General features: G+C 38.0%; 1 protein-coding gene across 2 annotated transcripts in view; it reads right to left on the bottom strand.

Moving 5' to 3' along the window:
- The window catches only part of dock11 (dedicator of cytokinesis 11), a 60,326-nt gene extending 41,768 nt beyond the window's left edge, over window positions 1-18,558 (bottom strand). The window contains exons 1-16 of one of the 2 annotated variants that reach the window (XM_057854360.1): window positions 18,186-18,558; window positions 13,784-13,900; window positions 11,390-11,479; window positions 11,162-11,244; window positions 10,916-10,982; window positions 8,016-8,111; window positions 7,802-7,936; window positions 5,057-5,240; window positions 4,915-4,994; window positions 4,753-4,836; window positions 4,545-4,685; window positions 4,237-4,479; window positions 4,041-4,163; window positions 1,858-1,940; window positions 1,665-1,787; window positions 1,503-1,579 (exon numbers count right to left, since the gene is read on the bottom strand). In XM_057854360.1, the coding sequence (XP_057710343.1) occupies window positions 1,503-1,579; window positions 1,665-1,787; window positions 1,858-1,940; window positions 4,041-4,163; window positions 4,237-4,479; window positions 4,545-4,685; window positions 4,753-4,836; window positions 4,915-4,994; window positions 5,057-5,240; window positions 7,802-7,936; window positions 8,016-8,111; window positions 10,916-10,982; window positions 11,162-11,244; window positions 11,390-11,479; window positions 13,784-13,900; window positions 18,186-18,290 (1,831 nt within the window). In that variant the 5' untranslated portion in view covers window positions 18,291-18,558. The remainder of the gene's footprint in view (window positions 1-1,502; window positions 1,580-1,664; window positions 1,788-1,857; window positions 1,941-4,040; window positions 4,164-4,236; window positions 4,480-4,544; window positions 4,686-4,752; window positions 4,837-4,914; window positions 4,995-5,056; window positions 5,241-7,801; window positions 7,937-8,015; window positions 8,112-10,915; window positions 10,983-11,161; window positions 11,245-11,389; window positions 11,480-13,783; window positions 13,901-18,185) is intronic. The other variant, XM_057854361.1, reaches the window with a different exon arrangement.
- Window positions 18,559-19,482: the final 924 nt, after the last annotated feature.

Genomic DNA, 19,482 nt, shown 5'->3' on the forward strand with positions numbered 1-19,482 from the left:
AAACGTATTTTGGCATGTGTCATGTTTTTGTCATGTGGCATTATTTTTTTGTATGTGGTAAAATGTATTTTGGCATGTGGCTTTTTTTTTGGTATGTGGATTTTGCCATGTGGCATTTTTTGCCATGTGGCAAAATGTATTTTGGCATGTGTCATGTTTTTTGTCATGTGGCAAAATGGATTTTGGCATGTGGCATGTTTTTTGTCATGTGGCGTTATTTTTTTGTATGTGGTAAAATGTTATTTTGGCATGTGGCATTTTTTTTTTGGTATGTGGATTTTGCCATGTGGCATTTTTTGCCATGTGGCAAAATGTATTTTGGCATGTGTCATGTTTTTTGTCATGTGGCAAAATGTATTTTGGCATGTGGCATTTTTTTTTTGCCACGTGGCAAAATTTTGCCATGTGGCAAAATGTATTTTGGCATGCGACATTTTTTTTTGGGGGGGGTATGTGGATTTTGCCATGTGGCATTTTTTGCCATGTGGCAAAATGTATTTTGGCATGTGTCATGTTTTTTGTCATGTGGCAAAATGGATTTTGGCATGTGGCGAGGAGGAAATCATAGTAAACACACTATGTTACACGGTGTTTTGTTTACGGCTACTTTCTTGAAGCTAACTTTTTTTGGGGGTATGTGTATTTTGCCATGTGGCATTTTTTGCCAAGTGGCAAAACGTATTTTGGCATGTGTCAGGTTTTTTGTCATGTGGCATTATTTTTTTGTATGTGGTAAAATGTATTTTGGCATGTGGCATTTTTTTGGGTATGTGTATTTTGCCATGTGGCCTTTTTTGCCATGTGGCGTTATTTTTTTGTATGTGGTAAAATGTATTTTGGCATGTGGCATTTTTTTTGGGATGTGGATTTTGCCATGTGGCAAAATGTATTTTGGCATGTGTCATGTTTTTTGTCATGTGGCAAAATGGATTTTGGCATGTGGCATTTTTTTTCGCCACGTGGCATTTTTTGGTATGTGGCAAAATGTATTTTGGCATTCGACTTTTCTTTTTTTGGTATGTGGATTTTGCCATGTGGCATTTTTTGCCACGTGGCAAAATGTATTTTGGCATGTGTCATGTTTTTTGTCACGTGGCAAAATGTATTTTGGCATGTGTCATGTTTTTTGTCATGTGGCAAAATGGATTTTGGCATGTGGCGAGGAGGAAACCATAGTATACACACTATGTTACACGGTGTTTTGTTAACGGCTACTTTCTTGAAGCTAACTTCTTTTGTTTGCATTCCAGCGGAGGTACAGTGCGCTCTGGGCATGTTTCTCTCTTTTTATGATTGAAATCTCAAAGATTGGAATTTAATCTTATTCTCCACCAGATGAGATCAACTGAGTCGGAAAACCTTTTTTCCCTGACGCATTAGAGATCACAGTTAAGCTTTGGTGCAGCATAATTGCTAGTTATCATGATTGTCCTCCACCGCATGATGAATGGACACATTTTCAGACATTCCAATTGAATGGAGTGCGCAAACAGAGTACATACTTGAAAAGTCAGGTGGGACACACTCAATGGTGACGTTCAGCTGTCCAGGAATGATCTGGAGTTTGCTCTTCTCAGGTCTGATTTGAAATGAAAATTGAATGTACTCAAGGAATTAAAAGATTTTCACAGTGCTAAAATAGCATGGGCGTGTCAATGACTCACTTCCTGGTGTCGGCCAGCAGCTTGATGATGTCATCAGTGGAGATTTTTCCGCTGTCCTGGCGGTAGAGCGGGGAAAACTTGCCGTCCATGTCAAGACTGCCCTGAGCATCCTTAAACACCTGCCTGGGGTAGAGACAAATTGTATGAACACTGCTCAAAACCAAAGCATGTTCATAAAATTTGGGGAAATTACTTAGCAGCCCACGCGAAGGGCATCCTGTACTGGCCCAGGCGTTGGCACGTCTGTTTGGCTGCCTTGAGGACCTTCTGAGCACTCTGCGAGGAGATAAAAGACATAACGGGCAATCACCGAGGAGATTCATGACAGTGGTATGAAAAAGTATCTGAAACTTTTGGAAATTCTCACATTTCTACATGAAATCACCATCAAATGTGAGCTTTGTCAAAATCACACAGATGAAAAAACAGTGTCTGCTTTAACTAAAACCACCCAAACACTTACAGGTTTTCATATTTTAGTATGCAAACAATGACAGAAGGGGGAAAATAAGTAAGTGAACCATCACATTTAATATTTTGTGGCAGCCCCTTTGGCAGCAATAACTTCAACCAGATGCTTCCTGTAGCTGCAGATCAGTCTGGCACATCGATTAGGACTAATCTTGGGCCATTCTTCTTGACAAAACTGCTGTAGTTCAGTCAAATTCCAGGGAGGAATCGCTGTCTTTAGGTCATGCCACAGCATCTCAATGGGGTTCAAGTCTGGACTTTGACTTGGCCAGTCCAGAACGTGTATTTTCTTCTTCTGAAACCATTCTGAAGTTAATTTATTTCTGTGTTTTGTTGCGGAATCCATCCTCTTTTTAGCTTCAACTGTCTGGCAGACGGCCTCAGGTTTTCCTGCAAAATATCTTGATAAACTTTTGAATTAATTCTTCCATTAATGATCGCAAATTGTCCAGGCCCCAATGCAGCAAAACAGCCCCAAATCATGATGCTCCCTCCATCATTCTTCAATGTGGGAATGAGGTGTCGATGTTGGTGAGCTGTTCCATTTTTCCTCCACACTTGACGTTGTGTGTTTCTCCCAAACAATTCAACTTTGGTTTCATCAGTCCACAAAATATTTTGCCAAAACTTCTTTGGAGTATCCAAGTCCCTTTTTTGCGAACATTAAATAAGCAACAATGTTTTGTTTTTTTTTAGACAGCAGTGGCTTCCTCCGTGGAGTCCTCCCATGAACACCATTCTTGGCCATAGTTTTACATATCGTTAATGTGTCCACAGAGATATTGGAATGTGCCAGTGATTTCTGCAAGTCTTTAGCAGACACTCTAGGGTTCTTTTTTACCTCTCTCAGTATTCTGCGCAGAACTGATCATTGTCTTGATGCAGCATCCATCGTCTTTTTAGCTTCCTGCAAAACTTTTGAATTCATTTTTCTCTTAATGATTGCAAGTTGTCCAGACCCCGAGCTAGCAAAACAGCCCCAAATCATGATGCTGCCTCCACCATGCTTCTCGGTGAGGATGAGGTGTTGATGTTGGTGAGCTGTTCCATTTTTCCTCCACATATGACATTGTGTGTTACTCCCAAACAATTCAACGTTGGTATCATCAGTCCACAAAATATTTTGCCAAAACTTCTGTGCAGAGTCCAAGTGTCTTTTTGCGAACATTAAACAAGCAACAATGTTTTTTTTTAGACAGCAGTGGCTTCCTCTGTGGACTCCTCCCATGAAATGACTGTGCCAATGATTTCTGTAAGTCTTTAGCAGGCACTCTAGGGTTCTTTTTTACCTCTCTGAGTATTCTGCGCTGAACTCTGGGCGTCATCTTTGGTGGACGGCCACTCCTTGCGAGAGAAGCAACAGTGCCAAACTCTCTCCATTTGCAGACAACTTCTCTGACTGTCGACTGATGAACATCCAGACTTTTTTTATATCCTTTCCCAGCTTTATACAAATCAACAATCCTTGATCGCAGGTCTTCAGGGAGCTTTTTTGACCAAGCTATGACGCACATCAGACAATGCTTTTCAGTTTTCATCAATACAATTTTTACCAGCTGTGTGTTTTATAGTGGGCAGGGCAGCTTTAAACCACTCGTAAGTGATTGGGCACACACCGGATTTAAATTTTTTGGTAAAAATTGGTCAAATTGCTGTTTGAGTCTCCTTAGACAGAGGGTTTACTTGCTTATTTCCCCCCATTCTGTCATTGTTTGCATGCTATCCTCAATAAAATATGAAAACCTATGAATGTTTGGGTGGTTTTAGTTAAAGCTGACACTGTTTTTTTCATCTGTGTGATTTTGACAAAGATCAGATCACATTTGATGGTGATTTTATGCAGAAATGTGAGAAATTCCATACCACTGTATGTATTTAATTGTATTTGAGGACAGAAAAATAAACCTTGTTTATATCAGAAGTCTTGATATATGGTTCTGCGCAATTAGTGATGCCATTTTGCAACACCTTCTCCACACGGGCCACCAGAAAGATATCAGCGTGGGGGTCAGTTACTGAAAAAATGGCCTATAGTACAAAAGAACACCGAAGAGAATTGTTGTGCTGTTTGCTGAACCGCATTTGGTCAAAAAATGAGTACCTGTGTAGGATAATGCAGCAGAGTTTCGGACACTCTCTGAAGAACAGGTAGATCCCCGTTCACCGAGGGTAAAGCTCCTCCTCTAACGCTTCCCTCGGAGTCTGAGCCAGGCGAGAGCTGGCCCGCGGCGTCGGTTAGCATCTCCCTCACGCAGGGCGGGTTCAGGTCCACGTGGAAGTCGGCGGAGATCTTACAGTTCTTTGAAATGTCAAAAAGTGCCAGACTTATGAAGAAAGGTTCCACCTGAAATGAATCAAAGGGGTGTCAACACTTAATTTGCACAAATGACATACAGCGTGACGGCTTACATTTGAAAGGACACCGTCGCCCTTTTCGTTGACGCAGCCCTGAAGACTGAAGGTCAGATCGTGGCAGTCGACTACGATACGGCGGCCGAAACGTTCCTCGAACGGCTTGACGTCTGGCTCGATGCCAGAGAAGTCCAGTCGCTAAGGAGTGGATAAGAAACGATGAAACGGGTATGTGATCGGTAGACGGAAGAGGCGTCCTCTCTACCTGTGTCTCAGGGTCCAAAGAGAAGAGCTTTTGCCTGCCTTCGTTCCGGTTGATCTTATTAAGCTGGTCGGTCTCCCTCGCATACTAAACACAAAGATGTTTATCGTCAAATATTCAATCGGAACTTTTGCATGAAGCAGAGAAAAACTGCATTTTTTGTACCTTTGTGAGTTCAGGTTGTAAGTTCCTCCCCAGGCCTTCAGTATGGTTCTCACTTTTACCTTGGCTGGTTGTGTCATCATCTGATTTGACAAGGTAAAGAATCAGTTATCACAACAGGTTTATTTGGTTTTGGTTGGCTTACCCAGGGAGCCGTCCAGGGACTCCCCTCCGTTCCTCCTATCCTGGCAGGCCTCGGTGCTGTTCTGTAGAGCCTGTTTAAGCGTGGCCACCCATTCCTCCATCTCTGCTTCACTGTCAGCCGCAAGAAAGTGGCTGTAGCGGTCCTGCATCTTCAGCTCAAAACCGTTCCGCCGCATTTTAGGGCTCTAAACGACGAGAGATTTACCGGTCCTGTAATATCTCAAGTGTAATGCGCTCTCGTATTTAATATTCAGAGGCAAATTCTCTGATGTTTAGACATTGAGATGATGAGGCAACTGGAGTAGTTTGCTTTTGAGGTGTGAAATACCTGCTGACAGATGCAGAACAGTGTTGTTTTTGGCAGTCCTTTTAATTTTCGTCTTAGTCTTTTGGACGATAATACTTCTTAGTAGAGATGTCCCGATCGATCGGGTCCGATCCAGTCATTTTCAAAGTATCGGAATCGGCAAAAAAATATCGGCCATGCCTTTTTTTAATATATACTGTATATATTTTAATTAAATTGTTTTCTAATTGTATTTAACGTTACAGACATAATATGTTACACTCATCTAGAGTCTTTAGTTTAGGCTCAAGGTAGGGTTATCAAAAATATCCCGATAACGGCGGCAATTATTTTATTAAAAAATGTGTCAAGTTGAAATATTTAACGCAATTAATGTATGCACTGCACGACCCTCTCACTAATTGTCACACTCAATCTGTAATGATGCCGTTGTACCTATATCGAGAGATAAAAGGCAGCGCAAAATGAGTAGAGTGAATTTTGGCAGCCTTTGGAGCCTTTCTTCAATTGGCTAAAGCTTTGCAATCCCTCTCCCGATGATTAGAAATATCATGGGAAGCAATGTGGCAATTGATCTTTGTCTTATCACCTTAAGTTATTTCCCAAAGCAGAGAAGATATATCCATTGGTAGCACGACGCACAGTCATGGTTCCACTTCCCATCATGGTTCCACTTCCCATCATGCATTGGGGCATGGCTGCAGTATCATTTACTGCAAGCTCAACAAATACACTAGATGGCAATATTTAGTCACAATATAAAAAGTCACAAGTCTTTCTATCCGTGGATCCCTCTCACAGAAAGAATGTTAATAATGTAACTGCCATCTTGAGGATTTATTGTCATGATAAACAAATACAGTACTTGTATGTTGAATGTATATATTCGTCCGAGTTGTATTCGTTTTTTTCTTAATGCATTGCCAAAATGTATATGATCGGGAATGATTGGAATTGAATCAGGAGCAAAAAAAAAAGCAATCGGATCGGGAAATATCGGGATCGGCAGATACTCAAACTAAAACAATCGGATCGGGAGCAAAAAAACATGATCGCAACAACCCTACTTAGTCTTACTGCAGCCATATTTTAGACATTTCAAAACGTTTTTGTCTTCGTTTAATTTTAGTCGATGTTCCCTAAGATCATTTTCATCAGTAAAACTTAAAAATAATTCTCCCAAAATAAATAAATGGCATGAAAAAGTATCAACTTTTTGGAAATTCTCATATTTCTTTGCTTTCTGTAGCTGCAGATCAGTTTGGCACATCGATCAGGACTGGTCTTGGCCCATTCTTCTCTACAGAACTGCTGTAGTTCAGTCAGATTCATGGGATGTCTGGCATAAATCGCTGTCTTTAGGTCATGCCACAGTATCTCAATGGGGTTCAAGTCTGGACTTTAACTTGACCAATCCAGAACGTGTATTTTGTTCTTCTGAAACCATTCTGAAGTAGATTAACTTCTGTGTTTTGGATCATTGCCTTGCTGCAGCCTCCATCCTCTTTATAGCTTCAACTTTCTGACATATGGTCCCAGTTTTTCCTACAAAACAACTTTTGAATTCATTCTTCCATTAATGATTGCAAGTTGTCCAGGCCCTGAGGTAGCAAAACAGACCCAAAATCATGATGCTCCCTCCACTGCTTCCGGATGGGGATGAGGTGTTGATGTTGGTGAGCGGTTCCATATTATCTCCAAACATGACGTTTTGTGTTCCTTCCAAACAATTCAACTTTGGTTTCATCAGTCCACAAAATATTTTTAAACCGTGTTGCCCAACGACAGCCCCAAAACATCACTGCTCTAGAGGAGATCTGCATGGAGAAATGGGCTAAAACACCAGCAACAGTATGTGAAAAGCTTGTGAACAGTTACAGAAAAGCCTCCGTTATTGCAAACAAAGGGTATATAACAAAGTATTGAGAGGAACTTTTGTTATTGACGAAATACTTATTTTCCACCATGATTTGCAAATATTTTTTTTAAAATCAGACAATGTGAATTTCAGTTTTTTTTTTCCACATTCTGTCTCTCATGGTTGAGGTTTACCCATGTTGACAATTACGGACCTCTCTAATATTTACAAGTGGGAGAACTTGCACAATTAGTGGTTGACGAAATACTTATTTGCCCCACTGTTGTTGTGTTATTCTCGAAGACATTGTGAGTTTATTACATTTAATGTTTTTCACTGTCCTATAGGAAGTCGTTCCAATATGATAATAAATGGCGACTGCTAATCCACGCACGCAGAAGTAAATCACATCGGCTCCATTAGCCAGAATGAGTCTCCTCCCATTCCTTCTGTGAGTGGCCTCATTTAGCAGAAAGCTTTCTGGCAGTAGAGCTGAACATGTCAACCGGTAAGCTTAGCTTACCAGATTTTTACCTTTGCAAAAACTTGTTTAGCCACCGTGCATTTTATTCTCCATTTACCTGAATGACATCAATGCACGAATCCAAGTAAATGGAGCCTTTGGTTTCCTTGCAGTGCTTTTCATCTTTGTAGGAATTGAGGATGTAGGAACCGTCTGGGAGCTGAGACAGGTAGAAATACCTCCTCTTGAACACCTGTAATGATGATGATTGCAGTGTAGTGACGTTTGTTTTTATTCAGTGTGACTCAAGGCCAATGGTTCCAGTGACTCACTCTCATGGAGACGGACAGGCTGCTGTTAATGTTGGCTTTCTGAAGCCAACCTTGCTTCATGATGCCGCCCCTCTGGGAGCACAGCGAAGATGTGTCCTGATGCAAACAAACACATATCATTGATAACATGTAAAATTTAAGATCCAAAAGATGTTCTATCATCATATTCAATCCATTTGAACAGTGCTTTTTGAGGGTTCAGCCTAAAATCTGTAATGACGACAGTTTGGAGAAGCAGTCAAGCCATCTGAGGATCAGCCTTGCAGTCCTTGTGACAGAGCGCCATTTGTTTCCCCCAATTAAACCCTTTCTCCGTCTAAATCTATGTGCTTCTGACCTCAGAGCAACAGGAGGAGGATCAATAGGAGCTATTTATAGAACATTTAGAGGGCTTCTGGTTTTACGGGCAGGGTGATTGCAATGTTTCTCGGACTTTGAAGGACCGTACATTAGCACAAAGGTGTCAAACTCGTAGCCCAGGGGCCAGATCGGGCCGCCACGTCATTTTGGATGGCCGGCAAAAGTCACATTCCAAATCACATTTCCTTAGCCTTTAATGACAAACCGGATAATGCAAAAAAAATAAAAAAATACTGTTAAAGCAACACCAGGTAACTTTTCAACCTTTATAATTTATTAGGGCTGTCAATCGATTAAAATTTTTAATCGCGTTAATCACAGCTTAAAAATTACTTAATCGTAATTAATAGCAATTCAAACCATCTATAAAATATGCCATATTTTTCTCTAAATTATTGTTGGAATGGAAAGTCTATATACATTCAACATACTGTATTTGTTTATTATAACAATAAATCAACAAGATGGCATTAACATTATTAACATTCTGTTAAAGCGATCCATAGATAGAAAGACTTGTAGTTCTTAAAAGATAAATGTTAGTACAAGTTATAGAAATTTTATATTAAAACCCCTCTTTTTGTTTTCGTTTGAACAAAATTTGCAAAATTTTCTATCAAAAAATAAACTAGTAGCTCGCCATTGTTGATGTCAATAATGACACAATGCTCACGGTGCTGAAACCTATAATGAGGATAGTATGCAAACAATGACAGAATGGGGGGAAATAAGTGAACACTCTGCCTAAGGAGACCTAAAGAGCAATTGAAACCAATTTTTACCAAACAATTTAGGTCAGGTGTGTGCCAAATTACTGATGAATGGTTTCAAGCTGCCCTGCCCACTATAAAACACACACCTGGTAAGAATTGGCTTGATAAGAAGCATTGTCTGATGTGCATCATGACTCGGTCAAAAGAGCTGTCTGAAAACCTGCGATCAAGGATTGTTGATTTGTACAAAGCTGGGAAAGGATACAAAACCATTTGTAAAAGTCTGAATGTTCATCAATCGACAGTCAGAGAAGTTGTCTCCAAATGGATAGAGTTTGGCACTGATGCTTCTCTCCCAAAGAGTGGCCGTCCACCAAAGATGACGCCAAGAGTTCAGCGCAGAATACACAGAGAGGTAAAAAAAGAACCTTAGAGTGTATGCTAAAGACTTAAGAGAAATCACTGGCACAGTCCAATATCTCTGTGCACACATCAACTATATGTAAAACTATGGCCAAGAATGGTGTTCATGAGAGGACTCCACGGAGGAAGCCACTGCTGTCTAAATAAAAACTCGTTCAATGTTCACAAAAAGGAACTTGGAAACTCCGCAAATGTTTTGGCAACATATTTTATAGACTGATGACATCTAAGTTGAAATGTTTGGGAGTAACACACAATGTCATGTATGGATGAAAAATGCAACAGCTCACCAACATCAACACCTCATCCCCACTGCGAAGCATTGGGATGGGAGCATCATGATTTGGGGCTGTTTTGCTACCTCAGGGCCTGGACAACTTGCAATCATTAATGGAAGAATGAATTCAAAGGTTTTGCAGGAAAACCTGAGGCCGTCTGTCAGACAGTTGAAGCTTAAAAGAGGATGGATGTTGCAAAAAGACAATGATCCACAACACAGATGTAAATCAACTTCAGAATGGTTTCAGGAGAAAAAAATACACAATCTGGAGTGGCCAAGTCAAAGTACAGATTTGAACCCCATTAAGATGCTTTGGCATGACCTAAAGACAACGATTCATGCCAGCCATCCCAGGAATCTGACTGAACTACAGCAGTTTTGTAGAGAAGAATGGGCCAAAATGAGTCCTGATCGATGTGCCAGACTGATCTGCAGCTACAGGAAGCGTCTGGTTGAAGTTACTGCTGCTAGAGTGGGAGCCAAAAAATATTAAATGTGATGGTTCACTTACTTATTTTTCCCCCTTTCTGTCATTGTTTGCATACTATCCTCATTAAAATATGAAAACCTATAAATGTTTGGGCGATTTTAGTTAAAGCGGACACTGTTTTTTCATCTGTGTGATTTTGAAAAAAGTCATCTCACATTTGATGGTGATTTTGTGCAGAAATGTGAGAAATTCCAAAAAGTTCAGATACTTTTTCGTACCACTGTAAGTATAAGTGCGACTTATAGTCCGGAAAATTGGGTAATCAACTATCAGAATAGTTGTCGATTCATTTGCTAATTCTATTGTTGTCGATTTATTGATTAACTATAGCAGCCCTAGCCGTCTTCACCATAACTAGAATGTGCTCCATGATTAAAATGACACCCAAACCTGCCGCACCTCAACTTTGACACTGTTTTTTTCATCTGTGTGATTTTGAAAACAGTCATCTCACAAAAGTTCAGATACTTTTTCGTACCACTGTAAGTATAAGTGCGACTTATAGTCCGGAAAATGCCGTAATCAACTTTCAGAATAGTTGTCGATTCATTTGCTGATTCATTAGTAGCCCTAGTGGTCTTGACTACAAAGAGAATGTTCTCCATGATTAAAATGACACCCAAACCTGCCGCACCTCATCTTTGGCGTCTTCGTCAACCTCGAACACGTGAGCCGCTAGCTTGTCTGCCTTCAGGCCTTTGCTATGAAAAGAGAGCGCAAAGAGGGGGGCTCAACAGTCGTCCATAAATCACAGCTTCCCCCCACAAAGCCATCTGCTCCATTATGTCTAGAATTAACATTCATTCTCTACCACCCTCCCACTTCAAACAGATTGGACGTCTACTTGAGATAAATTCATTTCAAACCTTTGAAACCTTACCTCGGCAACATGCGAAAATCACCGGAATAGGCCTCGTATTTGTAGTTGATGACGTTCCAGTCGGTTTTGTACATGTTGATGCACTGCAAAAAACACATAATAACAAAAGAACGCCGTTCCGTCCTCTGACCTTGACTCACAGAATTGCACTAAAAATGAGTCGCCTTGTTGCTGGGACATGTTGCTTTCATTCACCGAGGCACATTTCACGAGTGAGCACCATAGTACCTTTTTGGCAAACAAACTCCTGGCGTCCCGCTCTGCATTCTGAGGCACAGAAGGAACCACGGTTCGCCTCTGTCGGGATATTTGGGACTCCTGCATACATGCACAGAAACAAAACAAAACCCCATAGAACTGAGTGGAAAACAAATGAGCGTCACAAGATTTGTTTCGGGGTCAAGGCAGTTCTCTGAATAAATCAAAACAGCTGTTTGGCTGTTTTAGAGAAAGTTGGGGGGAAAATCGTCCATCTCTTCTGTCCAAAAACGTCTCAAATTGTTGTAATAATTTCACATTGTGAATCCAAAACTTCACATGAATGGAAACGTGCTTGAGGCCCATTTCATCCAGTTTGGAAATAGGACATTTAGCAAAGTAATGGGAAAATTTAAATAAAATAAAGTTTTATTTAGAGCTGTCAAAATGATTGCGTTAACTAATTTTTTAATTAATCACATTAAAATATTTGACGCAATTAACACACATGCCCCGCTCAAACAGATTAAAATGACAGCAGTGTAATGTCCGCTTGTTACTTGTTTTTTGGTGTTTGGCGCCCTCTGCTGGCGCTTGTGCCCAAATGATTTTATGGGACTCAGCACAATGAGTGAGCATGGTGTAATTATTGACATCAACAATGGCGAGCTACTAGTTTATTTTTTGATTGAAAATTTTACAACTTTTAATAAAACGAAAATATTAAGAGGGGTTTGAATATAAAATTTATATAACTTGTACTAACATTTATCTTTTAAGAACTTCTAGTCTTTCTATCCATGGATCGCTTTAAGAGAATTTTAATAATGTTAATGCCATCTTGTTGATTTATTGTCATAATTAACAAATACAGTACATATGTACCGTATGTTGAATGTACTGGACTGTCTCAGGAAATTAGAATACACAATATTCTAATTTTTTGAGACAGTCCTATGTATATATACAGGACTGTCTCAGGAAATTAGAATACACAATATTCTAATTTCCTGACTGTCTCAGACTGTATATATACACAGGACTGTCTCAAAAAATTAGAATATTGTGTATTCTAATTTCCTGAGACAGTCCAGTATATATCCCTCGTGTGTCTTATCTTTCCATTCCAACAATAGTAATAATAGCAATAATAATAATGGTAATAGCTGTAATTAAATCGATTAAAAATTTTAATCGTTTGACAGCCCTAGTTTAACTACAACACATGAACAATTGGCTAACTGACATAACAAAAGTCCGCTAGCTTAAATGCTATAAAATGCAAAAAATTTTTTTGCAATGCTCTTATCAAATTGTTCAACCGCATATTCCAACAAAAACAGCTAAATATACCTATAAATTAAATTATGAATGCATTAAAAAACTATTAGCGCCAACAAAAACTTATATTGGTCTTAACAGGGAGCAGCTGGACTCAGCCATGTGAAATGTGTTATGTCATATTCACTGTTGCCACTAGAGGGCAGTGTATCCACCCAATCAAAAAATTACGGCAAATAAAAAGTTGGCAGAATGTCGATTAATCGATGAACTAGTCAGTTCGAATAATCGAGTCATCGGATAAGGAACATAAAAAATTAAAATAGCTGAACTGCGCCTCAAACGGTATAAAAATAAATAAATAAATGATGGTCTAACTACAACAAAAGAACAATTGGCTAACTGACATAGCAAAAGTCCGCTAGCTTAAATGCTATAAAACGCTACTTTTTTTTTTGCAATGCTCTTATCAAATGGTTCAACCACATATTCCCACAAAAAAACAGCTAAATATACCTATAAATTAAATTACGAATACATTAAAAAACTATTAGCTCAAACAAAAACTTAGCTTACGTTGGTCTTAACAGGGAGCAGCTGGACTCAGCCATGTAAAATGAGTTATGTCATATTCGCTGTTGCCACTAGAGGGCAATGTAACCACCCAATCAAAAAATTACGGCAAATAAAAAGTTGGCAGAATGTCGATTAATCGATGAACTAGTTAGTTCGAATAATCGAGTCATCGGATAAGGAACATAGAAAACTAAAATATCTGAACTGCGCCTGGACCAGTATAAAAAAATAAATAAATAAATGATGGTCAAACTACAACAAAAGAACAATTGGCTAACTGACATAGCAAAATTCCGCTAGCTTAAATGCTATAAAACGCTAAAAAAAAAAATTGACAATGCTCTTATCAAATGGTTCAACCACATATTCCCACAAAAAAACAGCTAAACATACCTATAAATTAAATTACTAATGCATTTAAAAACTATTAGCTTAAACAACTTATGTTGGTACTATTTTGTGCGATTTATTGAAAATTTGAAGGGTGGCATGTAAAATCGCCTTCAATTCTGCAACAACCCATTAGTTGTCCAGCAAAACAAAGCTAATAAAACTGCGCATCATTACCGAAACATCATCGACGGGGCAGAGCAGCAGGTCTCTCTGGGGGTCACTGTGGATCTGAGCTTTTCTCTGGAACACCACGGCCTCGTAGTCCAAGGGCTCGATGAATTTGGGCTGTTCCTGAAATGAACAAGGATGCTTTCAGATCGTACAGATACAAGCAAGCCATTTCTGTGATGATCTGATATCCACAGAAGGGGGAGGAATGAGAATCTCACACAGAATAGTTATGTTTTGACTTCCACTTTTTGAGTTTCATAATGAAGTAAGTCTATTCAAATCTGCGGGGTCATTGCTAAGAAAAACTAAGAAGCCCAACAAGACTCTGCGCACACCCTTTGGCCCGAAAGTAGTTCTTTTTCCTGTCATGTGCAACAAGCTTAACCACACAGCCGCAAGTCACGGGCCGGGTTTGAGCGGTACCAGCGGACCGGATCATGTTACACACAAGAAGCAGACAAGGGGGGAGAGCGAGGCGGTCCAAGAAGACTGTTTTTGCCTTTCTTTACGTTGACAAAAATAAGTGCCGAATGACACTTCAAGAAAGATCTCGTTATAGCTACTTCACACGATGTCTTAATGCAGGGGTTAGCGATGATCTTGAGGTTTCCGGAGGGCGGTTACTGCAACACCACATGTCCAACAAGCCTCCACCACTAAGACAAGCCTAACAGCATGTCAATATATGAGCTGCAGCAGAAACAGGAACAAAGCCTCATTTGTTGCATCATACCCAGCTTTAGTATACTGTTAACAAGTGTGTCAATTAGAAACAAAAAGTCACAAAAGATAGAATCCCAAAAGTCTACATCTATTTATAACACCAGTCCTGGCACTTTTGCTAAAACAGCACAAGCCATGAACAAGAATGATCAGAAACAATTGACACATTTAACCATAGTAACATGCCACAAAAATGTCCGACAGTAGCAAACAGAGAGGACTTTGACAAACACACAGTTCAGTTCACAGGAAGTACGTTTCAAGCATGCCGGAGGGAATTCCCACAAAATCTCAACATGCCAAATACACCGCCAATGTCCGAAGAACTCAAACCACAAGCCTCATCTTCCCTAAACACCGGCTAGTGTGACATAATTACTGTATTGTTACAAATAAAGTGTTACCAAATACCATAACTAGCAATTAATGAAACAACTGGAACATTATTTGAAGAAATAATTAGCAGAGAACACAAATTTTGATTGTTATTTACATATGTAGTGCTGCAATGTATGCTAAGGGGCATGTTGGATGATCGCAGTGTTGATAGCAGGTTGCAGCAGAGGTTGACTGTCCCCCAAAAAATTGACAATGCTCTTATCAAATGGTTCAACCACATATTCCCACAAAAAACGGCTAAATATACCTATAAATTAAATAATGAATGCATCAAAAACCTATTACCTCAAAAAAAAAAAACAGCTTATGTTGGTCTTAACAGGGGGCAGCTGGATTCAGCAATGTGAAATGAGTTATGTCATATTCACTGTTGTCACTAGAGCGCAGTGTATCCACCCAAATCAAAAAAACTAAATGCAAACATTTTCAAAACAAACCATTACAACGCCACTTCTGTCTCCTCCAAGGGAGCAGTGATGGCCAAATGAAGCTTCTTGAAGCAATGAAGCTTTGCAGCCAATTGGTTCAAAGCTTCACAGTGGTTCATTTGGTCCTAGAAAGTTTTATGATGCCACTGTCAAATAAAATCTTAATGGACAGCTGCGGCTTATAGTCCAGAGCAGCTTATCCATGAAAAAACGGCAATTGTGTGTCAAATTTGGTGGGTGACGGCCTATATTCAGGTGCGCATTATAGTCCAAAAATTACGGCAAATAAAAAGTTGGCAGAATGTCGATTAATCGATGAACGAGTTCGTTCGAATAATCGAGTCATCGGATAAGGAACATAGAAAATTAAAATATCTGAACTGCGCTTCAAACGGTATAAAAAATAAATAAATAAATAAATAAATGATTGTTTAACTTAGGACTGTCAAAATTATCACGTTAACGGGCAGTAATTATTTTTTTAAATTAATCACGTTAAAATATTTGACGCAATTAATGCATATGCCCCGCTCAAACAGATTAAAATGACAGCAGTGTAATGTCCGCTTGTTACTTGTTTTTTGGTGTTTGGCACCCTCTGCTGGCGCTTGTGCCCAAATGATTTTATGGGATTCAGCACAATGAGTGAGCATGGTGTAATTATTGACATCAACAATGGCGAGCTACTAGTTTATTTTTTGATTGAAAATTTTACAACTTTTAATAAAACGAAAATATTAAGAGGGGTTTGACTATAAAATTTCTATAACTTGTACTAACATTTATCTTTAAGAACTTCAAGTCTTTCTATCCATGGATCGCTTTAAGAGAATTTTAATAATGTTAATGCAATCTTGTTGATTTATTGTCATAATTAACAAATACAGTACTTATGTACCGTATGTTGAATGTATATATCCCTCTTGTGTCTTATCTTTCCATTCCAACAATAGTTTACAGAAAAATATGGCATATTTTATCATGGTTTGCATTGCGATTAATTACGATTAATTTTTAAGCTGTAATTAAATCGCTTAAAAATTTTAATTGTTTGACAGCCCTAGTTTAACTACAACAAATGAATAATTGGCTAACTGACATAGCAAAAGTCCGCTAGCTTAAATGCTATAAAACGCGTAATGCTCTTATCAAATGGTTCAACCGCATATTCCCACAAAAAAACGGCTAAATATACCTATAAATTAAATTACGAATGCATTAAAAAACTATTAGCTCAAACAAAAACTTAGATTATGTTGGTCTTAACAGGGAGCAGCTGGACTCAGCCATGTGAAATGAGTTATGTCATATTCACTGTTGCCACTAGAGGGCAAAAAATTACAGCAAATAAAAAGTTAGCAGAATGTCGATAAATCAATGAACTAGCGAGTCCGAGTAATTGAGTCATCGGATAAGGAACATAGAAAATTAAAATACCTGAACAGCTCATCCAACGGTATAAAAAATAAATATATGATGGTCTAACTACAACAAAAGAACAATTTGCTAACTGACATCGCAAAAGTCCGCTAGCTTAAATGCTATAAAACGCTAAAAAAAAAAAAAATTGACAATGCTCTTATCAAATGGTTCAACCACATATTCCCACAAAAATGGCTAAATTTACCTACAAATTAAATAATGAATGCATTAAAAAACTATTAGCTCAAAAATAAAACAACTTAGCTTATGTTGGTCTTAACAGGGAGCAGCTGGATTCAGCCATGGGAAATGAGTTATGTCATATTCACTGTTACCACTAGAGCGCAGTGTATCCACCCAAATCAATAAAACTAAATGCAAACATTTTCAAAACAAAGCATTACAACGCCCAGCTTCAAAGAGCCGCATGCGTCAATCATCGTTCCATCAACACCAGCTAGTGTGACATTGTTATTGTGCTAAAGCAATAACAAAACGTGTACTTTCAAGTAGGGCTGCAGGAACGATTATTGTGTTAGTCGATTAATCGATGAACTAGCTAATTCGATTAATCGAGTAATCGGATAAGGAACATAAAAAATGAAAATACCTGAGCTGAGCCTCAAACGGTATAAAAAAATAAATAAGTGTCTAAGTACAACAAAAGAACAATTGGCTAACTTACATAGCAAAAGTCCGCTAGCTTAAATGCTATAAAATGCAAACTTTTTTTTCCCACAGCATTTCGGGGTCATCAACATGTTGTGCCCCCCCCCAGCCCAAAAGTCAAACTCCACCTATGGTTCTGGTCCCCATTAACCGCGAAAAACGAGGGATCACTGTAATCGTTGTAGTCAAGTTCATCACGGTTTAAACAAATGTATTTACTATTTGACACAGTGCCACGAAAACCAGCCGCAGTCACAATGCTGTGTCAGCAGGGTTCTATTCTATGATGCTTTCTTGCCTCAAACCACCGCCCGCCTAATCCTCTCATGAATGCAGGCAGCTCTAACAGCTCTAACCATTTACAAAAAAAACCCCTAAATGAATCAGGGTATAGATGCACTATCCTTCACTGCACCATGTGGCAGAATCCATCAAACATGACGAGCCAATGAAAGCCATGCTACGGCTAACCAACCGGCAGACAAAGCACTTGAAAGACACAGAAGGAGACCGTTCTTTAACGCACTAATCAATGTACTATTCAAAGATTTTTTTTTAATGACACCAATTTTTACGTTGAGTTTGGATAGTCCTTGAACGCAACATATTTCAGTATCGTTGACATTCGTCAGCAAAAACAAAAACAAACTCAAAAATATGCGTGCTTATGAGAGAGGACGTGTTTCTGGACTCTTGGCACCATAAAATACTGGCTTTGTTGGCTAAAAAAGAAGAAAAAGGACATCTCAAATGTCACTGCTCACCACCGAGTCCACGGAGCTTCTCACTGCTTCAGACACACTCTGCCGGACTTCCGCCGCCGTCCCGGGTTTGCTCAACCTCTTGGTAAATTTCCGGACCTCAGACATAGCGTGGCTAATAGGTTTAAATTGTTCGAGATATCCAACAACGCGTGTCCCGGCGGCCAAATGTGGGCCGTGTTCGGAGGTGGGAGACAGCCAGCCAGCCAGCGCCAGGGGTTTGACGTCGCGAGTGAGGCGGGACGGCCTCCTCGTGATGCTGATGAGAGGAAGCCAAAGAAGAGTGACGTAGCGGGATGCAACGTTCACACTCTTTTCCGGGTCTCCTCCGCACCCATTTCCGGTTGTCTCTACCTCTTCTTCGTTCAGCTTGCATTGGCGATTATTACCTTGCTATTTTCAGCATAAATATAATTATAGTCATGATTCATTCTTCTTCTTCTTTCCCTTATATTTTGTGTATTATAATTAACTTTCAAACTTGATTTATGTACTAGAAAGCAAAAAAACAAAAGTGAAAGATTTAAAAATGTCAACTCATTCACTTCCAAACCACAGGCGGAGTTTGATTTATAATATATATACATATTATATATTAATCATATTAATTATTTTATTATTATATTAATATTATATTAATGATGTTTCGTATAATATATACTTTAATTATAATATTTATCATAATTATATATATTATAAATATATGTAATAATATATGTTATTTTATTATTATATTAATGTTATATGATATATATTAATTAATTATATTAATATTATTATATTATATTGATTAATTAATTATATTTATATTATACTATATATCCTATATATATATATTGTTAATACATTATTATATTATATTAATATTATTAATATTATATTAATGTTGTTTCATATAATATATATCTTAATTATATTTTTATTTTACAATTATTATCAATTTTAAATATATATATTATATATTATTATATTATATATATTATAAATATGTAATATAATATATATATAATATTAATTATATTAATGATTATATTAATATTTAATTTTATTATTATATTAATATCATATGATATATATTAATTAATTATATTAATATTATTATATTATATTGATTAATTAATTATATTTATATTGCACTATATTATATACATTAATTAATTATATTAATATTATATTATTATATTATTTATATTAATTAATTACATTTATATTATACTATATATCGTTTATACTATATATCCTATATAATATTAATATATTATTATATATTAATATTATTAATATTATATTAATGTTTTTT

This window comes from Corythoichthys intestinalis, chromosome 13, assembly GCF_030265065.1.
Source record: "Corythoichthys intestinalis isolate RoL2023-P3 chromosome 13, ASM3026506v1, whole genome shotgun sequence".
Taxonomy (NCBI): domain Eukaryota; kingdom Metazoa; phylum Chordata; class Actinopteri; order Syngnathiformes; family Syngnathidae; genus Corythoichthys; species Corythoichthys intestinalis.